Source organism: Mustela erminea, chromosome 14 (assembly GCF_009829155.1).
Source record: "Mustela erminea isolate mMusErm1 chromosome 14, mMusErm1.Pri, whole genome shotgun sequence".
NCBI lineage: Eukaryota > Metazoa > Chordata > Mammalia > Carnivora > Mustelidae > Mustela > Mustela erminea.
In genome coordinates this window covers 84945568-84965881 of record NC_045627.1, presented here as the reverse complement: position 1 = coordinate 84965881, position 20314 = coordinate 84945568, and the positions used below count along the sequence as shown (strand labels likewise).

At 58.2% G+C, this 20314-nt stretch overlaps 1 protein-coding gene across 2 annotated transcripts in view; it reads left to right on the top strand.

Moving 5' to 3' along the window:
- The window catches only part of FAM53B (family with sequence similarity 53 member B), a 72075-nt gene that overhangs the window by 34465 nt on the left and 17296 nt on the right, over positions 1-20314 (top strand). Inside the window, exon 4 of one of the 2 annotated variants that reach the window (XM_032312299.1) lies at positions 5118-5177. The exons of the other annotated variant lie outside the window; for it this stretch is intronic. Within the exon in view, the coding sequence (XP_032168190.1) occupies positions 5118-5177 (60 nt within the window). The remainder of the gene's footprint in view (positions 1-5117; positions 5178-20314) is intronic. 2 annotated transcript variants of the gene reach the window in all.

The following is a 20314-nucleotide window of genomic DNA, read 5'->3' as shown; positions in this document are numbered from 1 at the left end:
AGAGATTTATCCCAGCCTCTGATCTAGATGGCCCCATGCCTTAGTTTCCCTGTATGGAAAGCGACTGGAATTTGTCGGTTTCTCACTGAAAGCTACTCATAGAAAGGGCCCCGATACTGTTACCCTGGCGGTCAGGAATGCGGGGGTGATGTAACGCGGCCCACCCGATTGGCTAAAGTTCTGCCGAGCCGAAACTTGGCCCCTGTGTGGCCTTTTCCTGTGCTCCTCAAGTGGCAAATAAGAACACGGCGCTGGAGAGGGGGCAGCGGAAAAGGAGCGGCCAGGGTTTGTGAGTTTTGGCTAACTGGGGCCCTGGCGTCCGAAGGAGTCATTCAGTGTATCTCAGGGCACAAAACGTGATTTTTTTTTTTTTTTTTTTTAAATGAAAACGGCGTTCTCACGGTGCGTGGCTCTGGGAGGGTGTGCTGGGTTGCCTGTCCAGTCCCAATGCTCCCAGCCTTTTTCCAGGCGGCTCGTCTGCCGCTGCCATGCCTCAGGAGCGTGGGCCAAAGACGATTGTTCATTTCCTTCTGCTTTCACTCACTGCCTGCATTTTCTCCTGTCCCTCGAAGAATTTTGGTGAGGCTGTTCCTCTCAGTGTGGTGGAACAAAACTCCAGGGAGGCCGCAGGGGGGTTGGGGAGTGGCCCTGGGGTTCTCGTCATTCAAGACAAGCCCCTAGAAAGTTCACCCTGGCCAGGGATCCAGAAATCTCTCTGCCGGCCAGATGTGTCCTGGCCCCGGAGGCAGACAACCAGCTCGGAAGTTGCTAGAGGATATTAACTTTGTGGTAACAGAACTTGGCCCTGCGAGGTGGTTTTGGAGCCACATTGTGAAATAAGGGAGGGACGACTGCTCCGACATGTAAAGGCCTCTGCTGCCCGGGCTTTTGTCCCGTGCTCCGCCCCAGACTCCATTCCCACAGGCCGGCCTGATCCCCGGCTGAGGCCGCCCCGTGCCTGGGTGGCCCGCAGCGGCCCGCACAGAGCCAGGAGGCTGTTTCTGCCCGGGCGAGGCGCGTGCTCCCCTGTGCCCCCCAGCAGCACCCCGGGGCCCTGGGAAACACTGGGGCGCCGGGACGAGGCTGCAGGCCCTTCTCTGACCCCTTCTGCTTCCGGTGGGTGCGAGCTCTCCTGATGTTCAACTCAGCCCCCGGAAACAGAGACCCTGTGACCCTCAGCTCACCGCTGAGGACAGGGTAGCAGAGACATGGTTGGTGACTTGACCGTGGCAGGTGTGGGACTCGCAGCTGGGAGGTACAGTCAGGAGTGTGGCTGAGCCCATGCGCCCGGGGCAGCCTTTAGGAGGCCCTGGAAGCAGGGTCGGAGGAAGAAAGGCCAGAGAAGATTTCCCAGGCAGGGGTGGGAGCGTAGGTGGAGAGGAGGAATGCGGTCCTGGAGTCCTGCCCCTGGCAGCCTGTCCTGTCCCGCAGCTCCTGCCCCGCCTTCTGGGGGCGGGGAAGGTAAGTCTGTCCGGGTGCTGGGAACTCCTCTGCACCTTTGTGCCCGTTTCCCGAGGGGGACTTTACAGACTCTCTTCCTGTGCTGGATTCGTAGAGAAGGTTCTCCAAGGTCTAGCCCAGGGACACACATCTCCGAAAAGTGATGCTTCTCTGAGCAGGAATGTGCTGTGTGTCTGAGGGACTGGAGAACGCAGCCTTTTGCACGCATGTGTCGGGGCCGACCCCTTCACAGAGCACCTTCTGGGAAACAGCGTGAACATGTCAGCAGGACTGGGCAGGTGGAAGCACGTGGGAGGGGGCTTGCTCGACATCTGGTCTGGGGTCTGTGGCCTGCAACCCTGGCAGAGGGGGCCTGGGGCTTCTGGTCCTGAAGCCTCCTAGGGTGGCACACAGTGTCAGGCAGCACCAGCGACGGCCAGGCCTCCACCACCTGCCTTGCAGCGTCCGTATTCCCGAACACGCTGGCGTGTTCTTCAGTTTCACACCTAGCAAAGCCGTTCCCCCAGGCTTCTGCTGGCCCACGCCTTTCCCCTGCCTCACACGGTCTGCTGGGGGAGGCCAGGAACTGACCCCGCTCTTCAACTTTGGGAGACGGGTCACCAGAGTGACCCAGACATCTCCAGAGTGCCCACCCAGTCTGTGGCCTCTGTACTATTTGTGGTTTACTAGGACAGCTGTTTCCAGGGGCCAGGCAGGAAAAGGGGCAGAGAGAAAGGAGCCCTCAGGTCTGTGGGGAGGCAGGGAAGCAGGCTGCCTGAGAGCAGGGCCCCGGGAAGCAGACAGAGCTGGTTGCAGATCTAGCTGTGGGTCCCCGAGCCTCCGTGTCCTCATCTGTGAAGTGGGTCTGGTAATAGGGAGTTACATGAAGTGACATCTCTCTCACACTTACGTGCCACTACATCCTCAGTGGCATGTAGGACTGCAGTCTTGGCACATAGCAATGTTCTTGTTGGAGTAGGGACAGACGCTTATATATGAAAGCAGATGATTTCTAGACTTATTTATTTATTTATTAGATTTTATTTATTTATTTGACAACGAGAGAGAGACAGTGAGGGAGGGAACACACGCAGGGGAACAGCAGAGGGAGAGGGAGAAGCAGGCCCCCCGCCGAGCAGGGAGCCTGAGGCGGGGCTTGATCCCAGCACCCCAGGATCATGATCTGAGCTGAAGGCAGACGCTTAATGACTGGGCCACCCAGGATCCTCTCTAGATTCATTTAAATTTCTTGTTTCTTCTGCTTACAAAATTAATGCATACACGTAAAAATTTCCAAGTTTAGAAGGCAAAAACATTACAGTTCAGAAATGTAAGAACAAAAAGGGAGATGCTTCTGGAATCCACCCCAGAGGTAGCCAGCACCAAATGTCATGGTTCTCAGTCCTTTCTCTAAACAGCTGTGACACTGAGTGGGGGCTCTTGAGGCGCCTTCCAGCCCAATGAGCCCATGGAATCTGCAGGTTCAAACGCACTGCGGAACTGTGACAAGAAATAGGAATTTGATCCTTTAAAACAGAAAAATGAAAGAAACAGTCCTTATGAAAACAAAACACGTGAGCTTAGCACCAGTTTCTCACTCTAACCAATAAGAAAAGCAGACACATAGTCTTTTTTTTTTTTTTAAGATTCTATTTATTTGACAGAGATCACAAGTAGGCAGAGAAGCAGGCAGAGAGAGAGTTGGAAGCAGGCTCCCCGCTGAGCAGAGAGCCCGATGTGAGGCTTGATCCCAGGACCCTGAGATCATGACCTGAGCCAAAGGCAGAGGCTTTAACCCACTGAGCCACCCAGGCGCCCCCAGACACAGTCTTAAAAAAAAAAAGTCCCCACAAAATTCTTGGCGCAGCACAAAATAGAATTGAATTCTTGTAGGCTCTGTGGTCCAAGGTCTGTGGTGAATGTGTCGATTCTTTCGTACCCTGAGTTTGTAATAACGCAGGTTCCCATTAGCATCACTGAACCCACTCCGCTGGCTTGGACGACAGGTCTCATGTGACTCGGTCAACCTGCCGCCTGTCCAGGGGCTCGTAGTGGCTGCACCGAACACAGCGTGACCAGACGTTCCCAGGCCGTCCGAGCTCAAGAGCCGTTTCCAGCATCGGCCCCGTCCCACAGCTTGGAGCGGGGGTGCCTCTGGCCAGGGCCCTGCTGTTGCTTTGGTTTTTTGTTTTCGAATAGTTTGCCTGGGCGTTCGGGGAGCTGGCTTGACTTGCTTTCTCTCAGGAGCCCATTCTGTTTTCCAGCAGTGGAGCCGGGAACACCTGCCCACCTACCACAGTGGTGCCCCTGGAGCCTAAGGCCCCCGTGCTCATGCAGGACACACTCAGTCGTGGGGCCTGCCGTGTGTCCACACTGCCCGTACACACAAGCGTGTGCATTTTGTGTGGGAAGACCCAGAACGTGCCCACGTCATGTCTGCTTCCCAGAGTCCCTGGCCTGGCTCCATGCTGGGGGCCAAATCGGCTTCCACCTGAGTTTCCTTCATATCCACATAGGACCCATGTCTGGTCTGTCTCTCACCTTCCATTCAGTCCAGAACCTCTCTGTGGGTTCCTGCTGTATTCGGGCCACCTCAGGGCAGGAGAACTAGAAGCCGGATCCTGTTGCCTCCCTCTGTGCGGATTCTTTTCCTTCGGGGGCAGTGCCGCTGGGTGCACACCTAGTGTGCCCGCATGTTGCTCTTGTTGCTAAGGCTGCAGTGTGGGGCAGGGTGGCTGCAGGCCCTGGTCTCTAGAAGCTTCCCCCTTGTGTGGGTAGACAGACAATAAGCAAGAGCAAAGAAGATTACATGAGACATAGTGCTTCACAGACCTGAGATGTGGCTGATGGGGCAGAAACAAGGGGCAGAGAAGCAGAAGGATCTTCCATGGGGAAGGGTAGCATGAGTGACCCCAGAGGCTAGGGCAGGGGGCATGGTCAGGGACTGCACCTGGGCTGGCCCCAGCTCTAGTGCCAAGCAGTGCTCCAGACGGCAGTGACCTGTCACCCAGAGTGGTAGAGCCTCCTTCAAGGAGGGGTCGTTGTGCAGAATCCCAGCGCTGGATGGTTCTTCCCCCTTCCTGTTCCCTCAGCATCCGATGTGCCCTTTATCGGCCCAGGACAGTCTATGGGGGGCATGTCTTGGTGGGAAAAGGCGAGGAGGAGTCTGGTGCAAGGAGGAGCCCCTTGTTTTGCTATTGGTGTCCAAGAGGGCTATGGCTTTGGGGACCCTTACCAGCCCAGCGGGTGTTGGCACAAACCCTTAATTCATGTGGAGGCTGTAAGCCTCAGAATGGGCTGCCCGTCCTGCGAGAGGGGGCGTCGGCAAAGGGATGGTCCTGGCCTGTGAGTGTGAGATGGGGTGTGACCATCCTTGAGGGTCTTGGCAGCATTGTCACCCGAATGTAGCAAGTCATACCACTGTCTCCGGCTGAGAGCAAGCAGGACAGTAGGGAGGTTAGGAATGGCTGATAGCCTGAGGGTCTCAGGAGGCAGTCCTAGGCACCAGAGCCCATATTCTGTGTTACTGTCAGTTAAAATGGGATTTCCCAGAATTCCGTGACATGTGTGCGCCTTGAGCTCATATAACCTGGTCAGTTTCGGGACCTATGGCTCATTTGAGTCCTGACTATTGGCAAATGCTCTTCATGCCCTTCTGGCCTCTCTTGCTTTTCAAGGGAGCTAGGATGACCTGGTGCGAACCTGCCCTCGGGGCTCCCTGGGCCAGACATGGGCAGGTGAGTAGTCGCAGGAGGGCTCTTTTGAAAGGCCACTAGCTTGCAGACTCAGGAACTCCCAAGCGGGAGGGGGTCGAGTCAGCAGCCTGGGGAAGACTGAGCCTCCTGCAGCCCTACCCAGTAGCTCTGGTCATTCTGGTAACGGGAAGGAGCGAGCTCCTGCCACCGCCCCTCCGCGGGGCTGGGAAGGAAGCCGTTCCTGCGCACGACAGGGCCCGGCCTTGCTACCCCGGGCCTCCCACGGCGCAGCCCCAGCCGGTCCTGGGAGGGGAGGACCTCGGCTGAGTCAGAGGCAGAGTCTGCCTTCCGCCACTCCCTTCTGCTTGTTCTGCTACAAGTGGAAAATAAGCCCTCACGGTTCTACCCCCACCGCCACCCCCACACCTGCAGGCCTCGGGACCGGAAGTCCCATCTCGTCCCTGGGAGTCTCGCTTCTCTCCCATTGTCCCCAACATGGCAGCTATTAGAAATGCCCCCTTTCTGAGAGTCCGTGTTCCAGTGTGGTCCCGTTTGGGTCCCAGGGTGGAGAGGATGTCACTGCTCACACTCGGGTGGGGAGGGCCAGCCAGGTCCAAGGCTTTGGGTCCTTTGTCCTAGGGTCTTTTTCTGAGCACCTTCGTGTTGGATGAAGATGACGGTCAAGCGCAGCGCAACGCGCTTTTCTCATTTAATGTTTTGTAATTATTTCCTTTGATAATGATAGGACTTTTTTTTTTTTTTAAAGAATACGCCCAAATGTCTTGAGAGCCACATTCTCTCCAAATAGGAGGAGATGTGTGGCAGCCTAGTTAGTGGCTGGAGTCCTGTGGTTCCTTAATGGCTCTGAGCGTCCGTTCTTCCTGTGTCCAGACTGACCTGGTTAGGGGCTCACTGGAGCTACTAGAAGCTTGATTTGGGGGTGCCCGGCACATGTGACTTGCCAGCTGAGCCTCTGGCGAGTGCCAGGCGATGTGAAAACATCAGCTAGAGGATCCTAACGCTGCCAGCCCTCAGCTGGATGGCGGGTCTCTGGGCCTGATGTGTGGCCCCTCGCTCCGGGCCTGATGTGGTGTGGGAGGGTCCACACCACATCTAACGGGTTAGATTCATGAAGAACATTTATACGTTTCATTTTCTTCCTTGCGGGCCCCCTCTGACATGGGCTGTGCTTGTCCAGCTCGTGGATGAGGAAAGCAAGGCTCGGGTGGAGGGAGCTGCCCAAGGTCCACAGTGAGGAAGTAGCTGCAGAGAGGGCTCTGAGCCCAGGCGTGTCTGGCCCCTTGCCTGACGCCGCCATCCCAGCGGCACCCTAGCGAAGAAGCCCCAGCCCGTCTGTCCTTGGCTCTTGGCAGAGCCATTAGAAAGTTGACTGTGGAGAGTGGGGCCTGCTGCCCCGGCACCTGGGTGTGCCTAGCTGCTTCCAGCCTCATAGACACCTCTGTTGAAATAGCATCAGAGCCCCCAAGGGGGGCCGCTCTCGCCAGCCCCTGTCGTGCCCCAGCCTTCTTGGTGTAGAGGAAGCCGGTCACCCCAGCTCAGGCACAGTGCCTCCTGAAGTCTGGAAGACCACCCTTCCTAGCTGGCCCTGAGCTTGGGGCTTCAGAGAAACTCATTAAAGCCTACGGCTTTCCTTCCAGAGAGCTGGAATGTAGACTCCTTTCCCCAAGGTGGTTTAGAAACCATCAAAATAGTTTCGAAGAGCATACCCCTCACAGTGGTTTTGGGGTGCCTGAGGGGCAGGCAGGGAACCCTCGAGGCCGCTGTGAGCTGAGCTGTCTGCAGAGCGCTGGGGGTCCCGATGGGTGGCCTGGCCGAGGCACTGAGTTCCCCAGAGAAGGCAGCCTCTTTTGTCCGCAGTCCCTCGGGAGAGGTTTATCAAGCCCACGCCAACACAGGCAGCTGTGCCAACGTGCAGCCATAGCTAGAAGGTCACAGGAGGTGCCTGCGTCTTGGGGACACACTGGGAAGTTTCTGCTGGAAAGACTACATCTCCTTGTGGCTGGACTCCTGCTGCCTTCCAGCCTGAAGGGGCTGGGGCCCTGAGCTGGAAGCCAGGTAGGACAGGGGACCCTGTGGTGTCAGGCCCTCAGCCAAGATACTTCTCTGTAACTGTGTGACCGCACACCATCCTGGCTCCTGGGCTCCCTATGGCACCCAGTGGAATGGCAGCACCCAGAAATACCAAACTTCCTTCAGTTCCTTGACTGCAGACTGAGGCCTGGAGGAGGGAAATGGCTGTGCTACAGCCACCCAGGAGCTTGACACCAGGGATGGCGGACTGGGACCAGACCCGAGGGTGTCTTCAGGCCAGGCTCCTTCTCAGAATTCTCCAAAGCCCAAGGCAGAGAGGCCATGGCCATGGCTTCCACTGCCACTGGACAGTAGTGTGCACTGGCCTGTCCCGGTGCTGCCCAGGGCCTCAGTTTCCTGATCTGTGCATTGGGCCAAGTTCTTTGTTTTACTTGCCTCCAGGACTGGGTGTGGACATGCTGTTTGCATCGGAGAACCCCAGGCACCATAAGCGCTCTTGTGGTTGTGACCTACTGAGTAGAAACATCTGGGGAATAGGTAATTTTCCCCTTTGCAGAGACAAACTTGGGCAAGTCTTAGGGCCCAAGTAGGAAAAAGGGCTGGAAATTAAGAACTTGGGGAGATGACTCGAACCTCAGAATTATTCTCACTGCACTTTGATGAGTTGGGTTTGTGCTGGACTCCACATTCTCCAGGCAGGTCCTTTGGGAGCAGGGCTTCTAGAAGGCAGGGGGCCAGTCTTGCTGATGGCTGACTCCGTGGAAGTCAGGACAGCACGCCGTGCACAGTGGGGACTTTGTGGCCGGGGATAAGTAAAGGAAGCTGAGTGCAGGCCCCTTGGGCCCTCCGTTTCAGGTCATCCTAAACATTCTGGGGTCTGTCAGCAGGGGCTGCGTGAGGGACATGGTGGTCTGTGTCGTGTCAGTGCTCAGGTTTGCTGACCTGGGGCAGGGGCCAGATGTCTGCAGGGAAGCTTCACCAGCCGTCTCTGCAGTGCTGTCCCCCCAGAGTGGTCAGGCCCCAGGGCAGGAAGTCAGCTGAGTGTCTGCACGGCACTGCAGGAAGCCAGGAGGCCTCTGGGCTGGGATAACCATCGCCGGGGAGGCCTGGCAGAGGAAGAGGAAGGAGAGTGGGTGCTCAGTCCGGGTCCCTGGTGCCCGTTTGTGGGCTGGAGGTCTTGTCCAACAGCTGAGCTGGCCGCACAGTGCCTGTGGGTCGGGAGCGAGACTGGCGCCAGCCAGCGCCTTGGACTCCTCCATGGCCCTCCTCAGCTGGGTCTCTGCCTGGCCTGTGCAGCTCCGAGGCCAGAGCGGGAGGATGCCAGGCGGAGGCCTCCATCCAGCTCCGGCCCTCGCCGCCTTCTCCTGCCCTGTTGCATCAGGTGGGAAGGGAACATGAGCTGAATTGAGGTGCTAGAGGCTTCGATTGCTGGCAGGAGCCTGCCAGCGTGGCCATGACAGCCTCTGAGGGAGGGCTTGGGGGGACCTGTGTCCGCTGCTCTGTCTCACGGCTGCCCTTGTCGCTGTGCCTTTGGCTCTGGAGTGGTTTGGGCAGGAAGCAGGCTCTGAAGAGAGGTTGGGGGGCTGTCAGGAAAGGGAGGTGTGTGGAACCCAACAGTGCCCCTCATTGTCCTCCCAGTGCCCGTCAGCCCCCGCTGCTCTTCCTTCCTTATAGGAAGAAGTTTGCTTCTTGCGCTCGTTGCTGAAGGCGGGAGAGGGGTCCGAGTCTGCCACACACAAGGCCTACTTTAGGACGAACCCTCTCCTTTCGGATGAGCCTGCACCTTCTACAGCAAGTGCCGGCGGCTAAGGGCGGTCGGCCCCATGCATCTGTGCTCAGGGGCCAGAGCCCGGGAATGGCTCCTTGGCAGGAACAATGTCCCCTGTGCAGCTGGTCCCTCGGGGAGCGTGAGGTAGAGGAGGAGCAGTGTCTTTGGAGTCCAGAGCCCCTGCCTCTCCACTCTCATCAGGTAGCCACGCTGAGCCTCAGTTTCCTCATTGGAAGATGATAATATTAGCTTACCTCAGAGGGTTGGTGTGAGGATCCCATAAGCCAGAGGCAGTAAAGCGCCTGGCCACGCCTGGCCACCCTGCAGGCGCTCTGCGGACGGTAGCTGCTGTCGTCCCCACAGTGACCAGCCCCGCTCCCTTCACCGTCACCACGAACACCACCGCCTTCATCACCACCACCACCCCTCCCCCCACCCCCACCATCGCCATCACCACCATCCTCTAGTACAGAAAGTGCAACCCGAACACCTTGAACACTTGGCCTCATGCCCGACTCTGAACCACAGGGGCAGACAACTGTCCTGTCACAGGTGCCGCAGTGACCTGGGCTTCTGTCTCCTCACGAAGGCACTTTACCTTTGGCCTTTTCCATCTGGTAGTGAGTTTTCCGGTAGGAAGAGGTCCCAGTGTTGGTTGCCATCTCCTTAGCGCTCACTCAGAGTAAAGCAGAGCCTACAGGATCTCAAAATTATCCTGTGCTCAATTATAATACTAAGAATAAAACATTCTGGCTCCATTAGGGAGAAAAGTTGTCTGGTAGATAATTATGTTGTCTGTACATGTCATCAAATCATCTTTTTATGACTTTAGTTCTTAATGCCGTAAATATCCCAGTAGACAGAAAACTGGGATCTGAGAGCACAGTGGAGCAGGAGCCAGCCCAGGGGGCGAGCGGGCCCTGGGGGTCGTCCCCACCCCTGCTGTTCCCTAGCTGAAGGATCCTGGCCGCGGGACTTTTCTGGGCCTCAGCTTGTTTAGTTTTGAAGAATGGCGCCCCAGGCGCCTGGGTGGCTCAGTCGGTGAAGCATCTGCCTTCAGCTCGGGTCCTGATCTCAGGGTCCTGGGATTGGTCCGTTGTGCTCTCTGCTCAGCGGGGAGCCTGCTTCCCTTCTCCCACTCCCTTTGTGTTCCCCTTTCTTCTCTCTCCCTCAAATAAATAAATAAAATTAAAAAAACAAAGAAAAATAGGGCTAACAATATGTCGTGTAGAGGCATTGGGAGCAGTGAGGAGGGGTGGCTTGGTTCCCACGACCAGCGGGTTTGCGGTAGCTGTTGGTGCTTTGGGAGTCTGGGGGAGTAGAGACGGTGCCGTGGCCCTTTCGGTGCATGCCAGGGAGACCCTGAGTGCTGGGGAGGGCCGCTGTCGGGTCCTGACTCTGGCCAGCTTCCAGTCGGGTCCTGTTCGTGGCACGAATCCTTCGTACAGTCACGTGAACGTGGACTCGGGTTGATCCAGAAGTTTGTTGAAACTGCCGTTGTCCAAATCCTTGCAGTTGTCGGTGTTGGCGGTACCTGTGGCACGCGGTGGGGGGAGAAGTAGGTTGGGAGAAGCAGCTGCTGACTCACGTGGAGGGGAACCGGCCAGGACTGCTCTTCCGGCTTCCCACCGCAGCCGCGGACGCCTGGGCCAGCGAGCCAGACAGCACCTTCTCCACCCGTCCGCCATCCCCCATCCCGGCTGGCCAGGACGGTGGTCCAAGGGTGCCAGGTGGGTCCAAGAACAATTTGGGGGCCTCTGCCAAGGTTGGGATGCTGGGGTCTACTGAGACAATGGTATCTTCCTCTGGGAAGACAGTGTGAAAACTTCAAGTAGTCAAGGATGGCTTCCGTGCTCCCGGTTTTGAGAATGAAGAGGTACAGAAGGTTGTAGCTGGAACTCGTAAGTCTCGGAGCTTTGAGGGACCGGAGTCTGGTCCCGTCCATTGTCTATCTGGAGGAAGTGAAGAGAAGAGGCCCCTCGCCCAGGGTCACATAGTGACACAGTTGATGACAGGGCAGTGACTGGCCCTGGGTCCTCCATCGCTCCCGTCGCCTGCCCTTGCCCCAACCTGGACACCCTCCCCTGCGGGCCTGCAGCTGTTCTTGCAAGTGGGTAGGAGGTAGCTGTCCTCTGCCACTGGTTCCGTCCTGTCTGCTCGGCCCTTGCCCCGAGCCTCCCAGTGCCTCTCGTGTTGTGGCAAGCTCTTCCCACTGGTCTCGCCAGTGACACCGCCCATTCCTCAAGGGCTGGGATGGTGCCCTGTCTTCCCAGGGCAGCCTCCCATGATGGCTGATCCCAGCGCAGCCTCTTAGTGGAGAGAGGAGCCCTGAGCAGTTGAGGCAGGTGGCCGTGTCCAAGTGCTGGTTGCACGGCCTTCACCTCTGGGACCTTGGGCAAGTCACTGGGTCTCTCACCCCGTTTGCTCATCTGCAGAGTAAAGATTAGACACACCTCGTGGGGCTTGGTGGTGGGAGCACAGGTCTACTCTTTATTATTATTATTCCGCTGCTACTATTTTAGGGGGTTTTCCCTCCGGAAGCTTCACGACATGATTCTTGTGGTCTCCTGGCAATGCTCTGAGGGGAGCTGGCCGGAGGCCCCTTTTGCCATTTTACAGATGGGGACATGGAGGCTCTGAGGGGGGTGGAGATGAGTGGTGACTTTATGCCCCGTGCTGTCGGGGCCGGGCCAGCGCACAGCAGGCTCATCCCCTAGTCCTCCTCCCCAGGCTTTGCCGTCCACAGAGACCGGGCTCATGGGTGCTGGGGTCAGTGGTCTGGAGGCGGCCGCTGCCCTCCCGTCCTCCCTCTCCATTTTGGGGGTTTTCTGCCCCACGCATGGCCCTTTGCTGTGCCCCGGCCTGTGGCCTCAGATCTGGAGTTTCTGACAGATGTTCTCAGAGTCAAGGAGCCTTAGTATCTGCATTTCCTCCCAGAAGCTTGGGTGCTCCCTGCACCCTCCGAAAGAGGGCTTTCTCAGGGAGGAAGAGCATGCTGTTTTGCCCGGCAGAAACAAGCAGATTTTCAACATCTGAGGGAGGCCTGAGAATGCAGAAGTCTGGGGGTGGCAGCCCGGCCTCAACCTGCCTCAGGGGCATGTTCCCAGCGCATTTCCTGTTGACTGTCTCCTCACCCACACCCACTTCCTTTCCCATCCCTGGCTCCACCCCGACCACCCCGCTGCCTGACAGCTCGGTGTCCCGCTCATGTGCTCCCCGTTCGCCTCCCTCCGTCCTGGGCGCTGCTCGGAGCCCGGACCCCAGGGCGGCGCCGTCACAGCTGTCCCGAGCTTCCTCCTGCGTGCGTCTCCTGAAGCCAGAGATGTTTTCTTGGCTCGTTCTGGGTCTGTCCTCAGCTCCTCCGACAGGTGCGGGCAGGAGCAGCCCTGGGTGGGGAGACACGGGTCCCACCACTGAGGGGGCGGGGCTGGGGGGAACGAATGACGTGGAAAGAACACAGGATTTCTTCGCGCTCTGCTGCGCCCTAGCTGTGACACTGGGCATGTCAGCGTCCGTTAACGTGTCCGTGACTTTCACTTCTCTCCGTACAGCTGTGTGAGGACTTACTCATTAGCCAGCTTGCGGCCCCAAAGCACCTGATTGGCACCGTGTGGGGCTTAGGAGCAGGAGAAGGAGCCGAGCACGGGTAGGGGGTGGAGGGGGCCTCGGGCATCTTCTGGGATGTGGGGAAGCTTGTATGGCTTCCTGCCAGCCATTCACTAAAGCTGCTGGGGCTCAAGTCCCCCATTTAGGACATGGGGATGATAGTAGGGAAGTGGTACAAAATAAATTTGATGACAGTTGAAAAGCGCTCGGCAGAGCAGCCAGCACAGACCGCATGGTCTGAAAACACTGGCCCTAGTACCGCACTCTGAGCACCCCTGACCTTGTCCCTTCCCGGACTGGAACTCCTCAGACGCAGTGGCTGGTCCCCTGCTCTGGGTTCCTAGCTAGGGCTTAGTGCCAGGCGATGGGCCTGGCAGGAAGCTGACCAGGTCACTCTGCCGTGGCCCCCGGCCACCTTGGATCTGTGGATGGAGCCTCACTTTAGACCTGGAGACAACAGTGACCACTATGTTCAGACTGACTCTTGGCTTGTCGTAGGCACTTCTGCGGGGGGCGAAGATGCCGGCCGTTCTCTCAGAATTCCTGGGCAGCTGTCATGCCCTGCTTCTAGCCTTCCCTAAAGTAACCCTGTGACTCCCCCCAGCAGGGCAGTTGACAGTTCCCGTGGGGGAAGAGCCACAGAGAGTGACCTTTACCACTCATGCTGGGGGAGCAGGACACAGAGTCATGTCCACCATGAACCTGAGCTTGTGTCTTTAGCCCTTGGCCTATCATCCCAGAGGCCCAGGGCTGGGAGTAAAAGGGCCGAGGGAGTACATAGCAGATGGAGCCATGACCGTGGGAGCACCCTGGTTTGGGGCAGCTGGTCAGAAAGCCGTGGTGTTCGTTCCCAGATTCCTTCCTTCCCCAGAGCTGCACGGTCCTCCTCCCCCTCCACACGCCTGCTCACCGCCTGCGCGGGGAAGGTGTTTGAGCCCCCGAGGGGCCAGAGCAAGTTTCGTCTGCACCGAAGCCACGGCGGGAACATTCTTACTGCACCTGGCAAGTGCCTGGGCGCAAGCGAGCTGCCCTCGCGTGTCCCGGGGGGTGACGCTGCCACAGGGAGACCAGAGCTTCTCAGCCTCGGCACTGCTGGTGTCTTGGTCTGGATGGTTCTCTGTTGGAGGGCGAGGGGCTGTCCTGTGCTGTGGGATCCCTGCTTCTCCCCACCTGACGCCCACAGTCCCCGTGACCTCCGGAGTCCGGACAGTCCCTGGGGTGACGTTGTGTAGGTGGAGATCCACAGACTGGACTGAAAGGTCTTGGCCTCCCTGGTGGCTGCAGTCTCTGGGGCCCTGTTACGTGCCTGGCCTCCGACCGGAAATCTGAGCCTTCTGAACTAGCAGTGCCTTCTAGGCCCTACTCGGCAGGAGCACCACGCTGGGGGATGGAGCTGGGCAGTGGGGCCTCCTGTTACCTGAAGAGGGGTTACAAGGCCTGCTGCCCCTGGGCTGGGTGTGTTGGCTTTGTTGGCCCATGTTTTCTGTCTCAGAGTCTGCGGCCCCAGGAGCTGGGAACCACGGCGCTGCTGTCTGCGGGCTCGTCGGCCCGCTCTGCCCGAGCCCCTCCAGGAAGAGCAGGCGAGCAGGCACTTGGCCAGGCAGCTGCCAGCAGCGTGCACTGCTGTCTTTCATGAGAAAAAGCGCCAGCGTCCCACTGCCAAAGCAGAGCCATCTTGCCTATTAATCAGGACTTCAGGGTTCTTGGAACCGTCTTAGCAACTGCTTGGCACAAGCCCTACTCGACTTACCATCACCTGTCTGCCTTGAGAGCTGGCCCCTCCTGGGAGGCTGGAGGAGGAGAGGGGAGGGAGCTGCCGCCCGCTTATCCCAGCCCCAGAGCCCGTTTCAGGCGCCGAGGCTGCCCCTCTCAGTGGGGCCCCAGGAAGCACTGGGTTAGGATCAGTGTTGTTTTTGTTTTTTTAATTTTTTTTTAAAGATTTTATTTATTTATTTGACAGACAGAGATCTCAAGTAGGCAGAGAGGCAGGCGCGGGGGGCGGGAAGCAGGCTCCCTGCTGAGCAGAGAGCCCAATGCGGCTCGATCCCAGGACCCTGAGATTATGACCCAAGCAGAGGTTTTAACCCACTGAGCCACCCAGGTGCCCCCAAGATCAGTGTTGTTTTTGTTATGACTCTTGATTTTCAACTTTAAAAAATTTAGAAAATGGAAGCCTGACCACTAGTCCCCGGTATCCTTCTGAGGAAGAGGAGAAAGGAGCAGGGGCAGGGTGAGATCAGAGCAGGGCGTGATCAGAGAGCATGGTGATGGAGAGCCCCCGCTGGGCCTGGCTGCCCCTTCCTGCACTGAGGGCTCAGCCAGCTCCTCAAAGGGCCACAGGGGCACCCAGGGACTCCCCCGCTGAGACGGAGCCTGGTCACTGTTGTGCTGCTCTTAGCCCCAAGGGAGGTGACCACTGATGGGGTCTTTGTCTCAAGGGCCTGACTTCTGCCCTGTAGACAGACATGCATTCACCTGGCTCCTTTTCCTCTCATTCAGCGGAGGACAGGAGAGGCAGACCCCTCAGAATCTGGGTGTGGCAGGGGCCATCCTCACCCCCTGCGGGGCAGGTGCTCTAGCAATGCTGGTCCCCATAGTAGCGGGACCCGAGACACCGTCCCTTCCGTCTCCCAGTATCTCGACCAGAGGCGGCTCTGGCTGCCCACCTCCGCATCTCTCTGCCGTTTCCATCGCCTCTGCCATCCCCAGCACCTGCCTGCCCTCTTCAGTCAAGCTCTCGGGCTTTGCTCATCTCCCTAGAAGCCCCCTCCCAACATCATCTGGGAAACAGACATCCCAAGCCTCCCTCTATGGCACAAACCTTTGAGCAGTATGTTCGGAGACGTTCTTTGGGGAGGACCTCATACAGCTCAGATACCCTGGTAATTTGGAAAAGAGCTGCCGAGTGCCACACAGGTCAGCCGGAATTAACATGCGTTTTGCCAAAAGAACAGAGTTGCCCCCGTGTCTTCATCCATTGCTCGGCAAGGCGCTGTCCTGGAATTCTGAAGGGTGCCGGGAAGGGAGGCCGCAGGGCAGCAAGGGCACCCCCGTCCACTTCTGGGGGTTCTGATTGGCTCTCATGGAGCCAGAGCTCCTTGGTTTGCTGGCAGAGCTTCTGACGGTGGTGGCCACTGGGCAGTGCTGTGCTTAGCGGTCTCAGTATTGGCAGTCACAGGGCATGGCTGTGTGCGCCATGTTCATGCTAGCCCAGCAATTCTGCAAGGGAGCACGTATCCTCACTGCTTTCCAGTTGGAACAGGCCCGGGGGGACAGAGTGGGCTTTGGATAAACAGCCAAAATGGGGCCAGGCCTGGGTCCCTTCTTTGCACCAATCATGACTGTCTCAACAGTCCGCGTCCCCTAGCTCCCTGGCTTGCTGTCCCCGGGTGTCTTGGGAGCAGGCATGGATGGTAGGCGTATCCCAGAGGCGTGTCAGCCCTGCAACAGGGCCCATTCCTACCTATACCAGGGTTGCCCTGTCTTCCTGAGGTTCAGAGGATGCAGGGAGCTCTAGAATGTTCCACTGGTCCAAGGGGCGGATGCCCAGGCGGGCCCTGCTCCTTCCAGGGGCCCCTTCCTCCCAGCCTGCCAGTCGCCGCTGGAAGAGCCGGGCATTCAACAGTCGCGCCTTGTCTCCTGAGACCTCTGTCTTTGCTCCACCCCAGGATCAGCCTGGGACGGACCACGGTTTTAATTAGCCTCGTTTGGGGATGGCGGCTTGGAAGCCCTGGGAGGTGAATGCGGCCCGCCTTGCTTTTGGAATCCGCTGCCAGTGGACACAATGTAGCTGTAGGAATGAAAATGAGGGAGAGAATGGCCCACAGGCTGGGCTTTTTAATTGGCACCGTCCTCCCGGCCCTGCGCCCGCCCGCTGGCCCTCCCGGGGCTCTGTTTGGGCGGCCGGACCTGGGCCGCGAGCGGTGGAGCCTTTCAGAGCGTCAGACTGATTTAAGTGGCCCCGTATAGATGCCGGCAGCCCTCGCTGAAAGGCGCCGCGCGGTCCCCTCGTCGAGGAGCCCTGGGAATGTGTCCGCCACCTGCGCGTGGTGAATGGCAGTAACCGCCCGGAGCCCCGCCGGGCAGCCTGGGCTTCAATGGGCCCTGGGCCCTGCCCGAGAGAAAAGGTTTTTCTAAAGCTGCAATTAATTTCTTTCCCCCAATCAATTGAAGGTTGCTTTCTTGTTTTCAGCCGGGTGAGCGGGACGCGTGATTCTCTGCTTCCCCGCTAACCTGGGCGCCGACAATTGATGTCCGTCTCAAGAGACAGAGAGTGGCTTTATTTCTCACCGGCTGTGGAGGACGGGACTTTTTTGTGTTGTGTGTGTGTGTGTGTGTGTGTGTGTGTGTGTGTGTGTCCCTCTTTTTCTTTCTCTAAGATCATCTCAAGCTAATAGTGAGAAAAAAGGCATGTGAGCGATTCTGCCCAGGCAGGTCCCACAATACCTTCTGGAACGTCCATTTTTCTTGCTTTCATGGGAACACTATGAGGTCTCTCTTGGAGGGGACAATGGCAAGATTAAAGAGGGAGGGAGCGTGAGGGAAAGCGGGAAGTAGAAAGGCTGTTCAGCCGGACCGCTGGAGAGCTTTATGCCGCAATTTAAAGGGGTTTATCCTGGACGCCCCGGACCCTGCCAGCAGGATTGGCGGAAACCTCTTGGTTTCTACTTAGTTTTGCAGTGAGAACCAGTGTTAAGTGCAAAAGAGAGAAAAGGCCACCCTTTCTTTCAGGAGTCGCTCTTGGGTTTCTGCGAACATAACTGTGAGGGTACATATGTCTGGGTTGGGTACTGACCCACAGGATCTCAGGGTCCTTGTTCACGTGGGGACACTGCTGGCAGGACGTCAGCCTGGCCGCTGTTGTGCCCAAGCCGGATGCCTCTAAGCCAGCCTGAGCACCATCTGTCTCTTAGGCCATCAGGGTGTCCCCCGCACCCAGGCCGGTCTTCCTATGGAGGGGAGGGGCCAGACTTGAGAAGTGGCCTCTGGGACTGTCTGGGCTGTCACGGCAAAATCCCCCTGGCCCCTCTGCCCCAACCTTGGAGCTGGCCTGCTCTGGCCTCCAGGAGAGATTTTGGCGAGAGGGGAAGTTCTGTCGCTGTGGGTTTGTCCACGGGCTCAGCTTTCACCCCCTCTCGTCTGGGGCCCCAGCCTTGTTAGGATCCCTGACCTGCTTGCTGGGCCGACTGCTGCTAAGCCTCGGCACAGTCGGTATGTGCCGCCCCGAGCCCAGAGACATGACCACTGGCTGTGACTGCAGTGACGGGCCGGTTAGGGCCCCCCAGACTCACTGTCCCCTGAGGCGCACGGGTGTTGTGTGCGCACGCCATTTCGTTCAGATGGGAAAGGGCCACGCTTGCTCACTGACCTTACAGGCTCCTCAGCTTCCTCATCCCAAAGTGGAGGCTGAACTTTGCCTCCTGGGGGGCCTCTCCTGGGGGTTGTAGGGGAGCAAGTGAGGCCACGGGCACGGAGTCTCTGCTGTCTGCACTTAGTAGGTGCACAGTTCAAGGGAGATGTCAGCAGCTGGTTTTCTTAAGACCCACCTAAGTCTGTGCTTGGAAGATGGAGGGCGGAAGGAGGCCCAGGGGCAGGGACCTCTCTTGGGGGTGGGTCAGCCTCTGTCTGCTTTTGTCCTAGGCTGTGGTGGCAGCTCCCGCGGGGATCTGAGAACCTTATCGCTCGAGGCCCCCATGGCTCCGGGCCCCCCGTTCCAGGTGAACGCGGGCCTCTGCCCGTGACACACAGTGTGGCTGCCCCTTTTGTGGCAGCCACTTGCAGATGGAGAGTGAGGGACTTCCCCCTGGGTTCTGTGCTTTTTCCAAAGTGTTACACATTTTTATTTTTGCAAGAGAGAAGTAGGCTCATTTCCTGACTTGGGATCAGCCAGGGTTGGTGTGAGGCCAGAGCCTGGGGCCCCAGGCCTGGAAGCTGGTGGCCTGGTGGTGGGCACGTCCTGTGTCCCGCTGCAGCTCGCCTCACCCTCCTGCACCAGGAGGGCCACTGGGGTTCAGAGTCAAACGGACCGTGTCATCATCAGTGTAGGAATTACAGCATCTTGAAGCAATTACAAGATGGCGGTGCTGTGTGCGTGCGTGTATGCGTGTGTGTGTGTGAGTGCGAGAGGGAGACAGATGCCCACACACCTGCATGTGCGCGCGTTTATATCTACGGGAGAGAAGGGAGCGAGGGCCGAGGGCTGACCTGGAGCCCCGGCAGGAAGCCTGGGACTCTGCGCATGGAGGATGTTGTGAGGGCCCTCGGCTGCTTCCTTTTGTTTTGTCTTGCTGGTTCGCAGCCTCCTTGCACTTTCAGCCGTTTCGCCCTGACACATCATTCATCACCTGGGGGAGGGCTCCAGAGGAAAGTAATATACTCACGGCCTTTGCCCTTTCCTCCCATCTGGCCGAGGGCCTGGCCCCGCGTGGGGTCAGCCTGGGCGCACCCTCCCGCCAGCCTCTTGCCTGGCTGCCACCTCGCTGGTGTCCTGGATCAGGGAGGCCCTGTCCTTCCCCTGGCTCCCTCCTTACAGCACCTGGGCACCCGGCCCTGCCGGCAGACCGCCGGGGTTCAGGTCCTCCCCAGTTGCTCCCCAGGTGGCCTCGGACCCCCGACACCAGTGGCACAGCGCCCCCCGCACCGTGGTGGTTGTGCGGGTTCAGAGGGCAGTCCCTGTGAAGACGCTCGCCGTCAATGCTCAGTAAACATTAGCCCTACTGTCATCGGAGGCTCCGCAGCTGTTAGGACACAAGAATGAGCCCCCAGAAATGCTGACTTTGTTCCCAAGCGAGATAAGATTCCAGGGGAGGACGGGCGGGATTGGCGATCGCTCAGCCTTGTAAGTCAGTTTTCTATACATGAGGAAATGTCTGGACTTGAGAGTGGTTTAGGGCAGCTCCCAGCCCTGCACATTCCCCGGGAGCTGTTTGGGAGTCCCTGTCCCTTTGGAATTGGTATCAGTACCAGGTGAGGATTGCTGGTGGCTCTAGGTGGATAGAAATCAGGTTGGGTTTCTATTCTGAGTTTCTCCGGCATGATGGGTAAGGGCACAGGCCTTGACCAGACAGAGCTGGGTTGAGCCTGGCCCAGCCACTGCCCCCTCTGTTGGAGTTTGGGGAGTCAGCCTTGGGCTGTCCAGGCATACACGGGGCTGCCGAAAGTTCCTGTCCCGGGGGGGGGGGGGGGGCTGGGCATCCACCTCAGGTAGATTAGCTCGGAGGGTCAGGGCTTCTTGAGCCTTCTAGGAGCCTCTTGAGATGTGGGTGCCGTGTTTGTGTATCCTGCCAAACATTTAAATAGTAACGAACAAAGGAGAAAAAATAGAAAGGGAAAAAATAAGCCTATCAGGAAATTAACAGTTATGCCGAGGTGTGTCCCTGAGAAAGTCAAAGGGACGGAGACCCGCCCTGGCCAGCGCTTCCGGAGTCTGTGGTCAGGCCTCCCAGTGGGAACTACATTCTTTCGGCACAGGGATGCCTTAACGGGGCCATCCACACGCACCCTTCCACACGAGGTCAGGGTCGTGATTCCCATCCTGGCTCTAAGAGTGGAAATGACTCGTCCGGAGTCGCCAAGCTAGAGAACGCAGACGCTGCCGTCCATCTGGGTATGTTCCGGGCCACACCCTTTCTGTTGAAGCTGGGCCTCCTCAACAGGCCTTTATGGGCCTCCTGGGACCTCTGGTGCCCTTTAAGCCAGTGTCTCCCAGATGCCTGCTCCTGGCCTGGGCTCTGGATTTCCTGCTGGCTAGGTT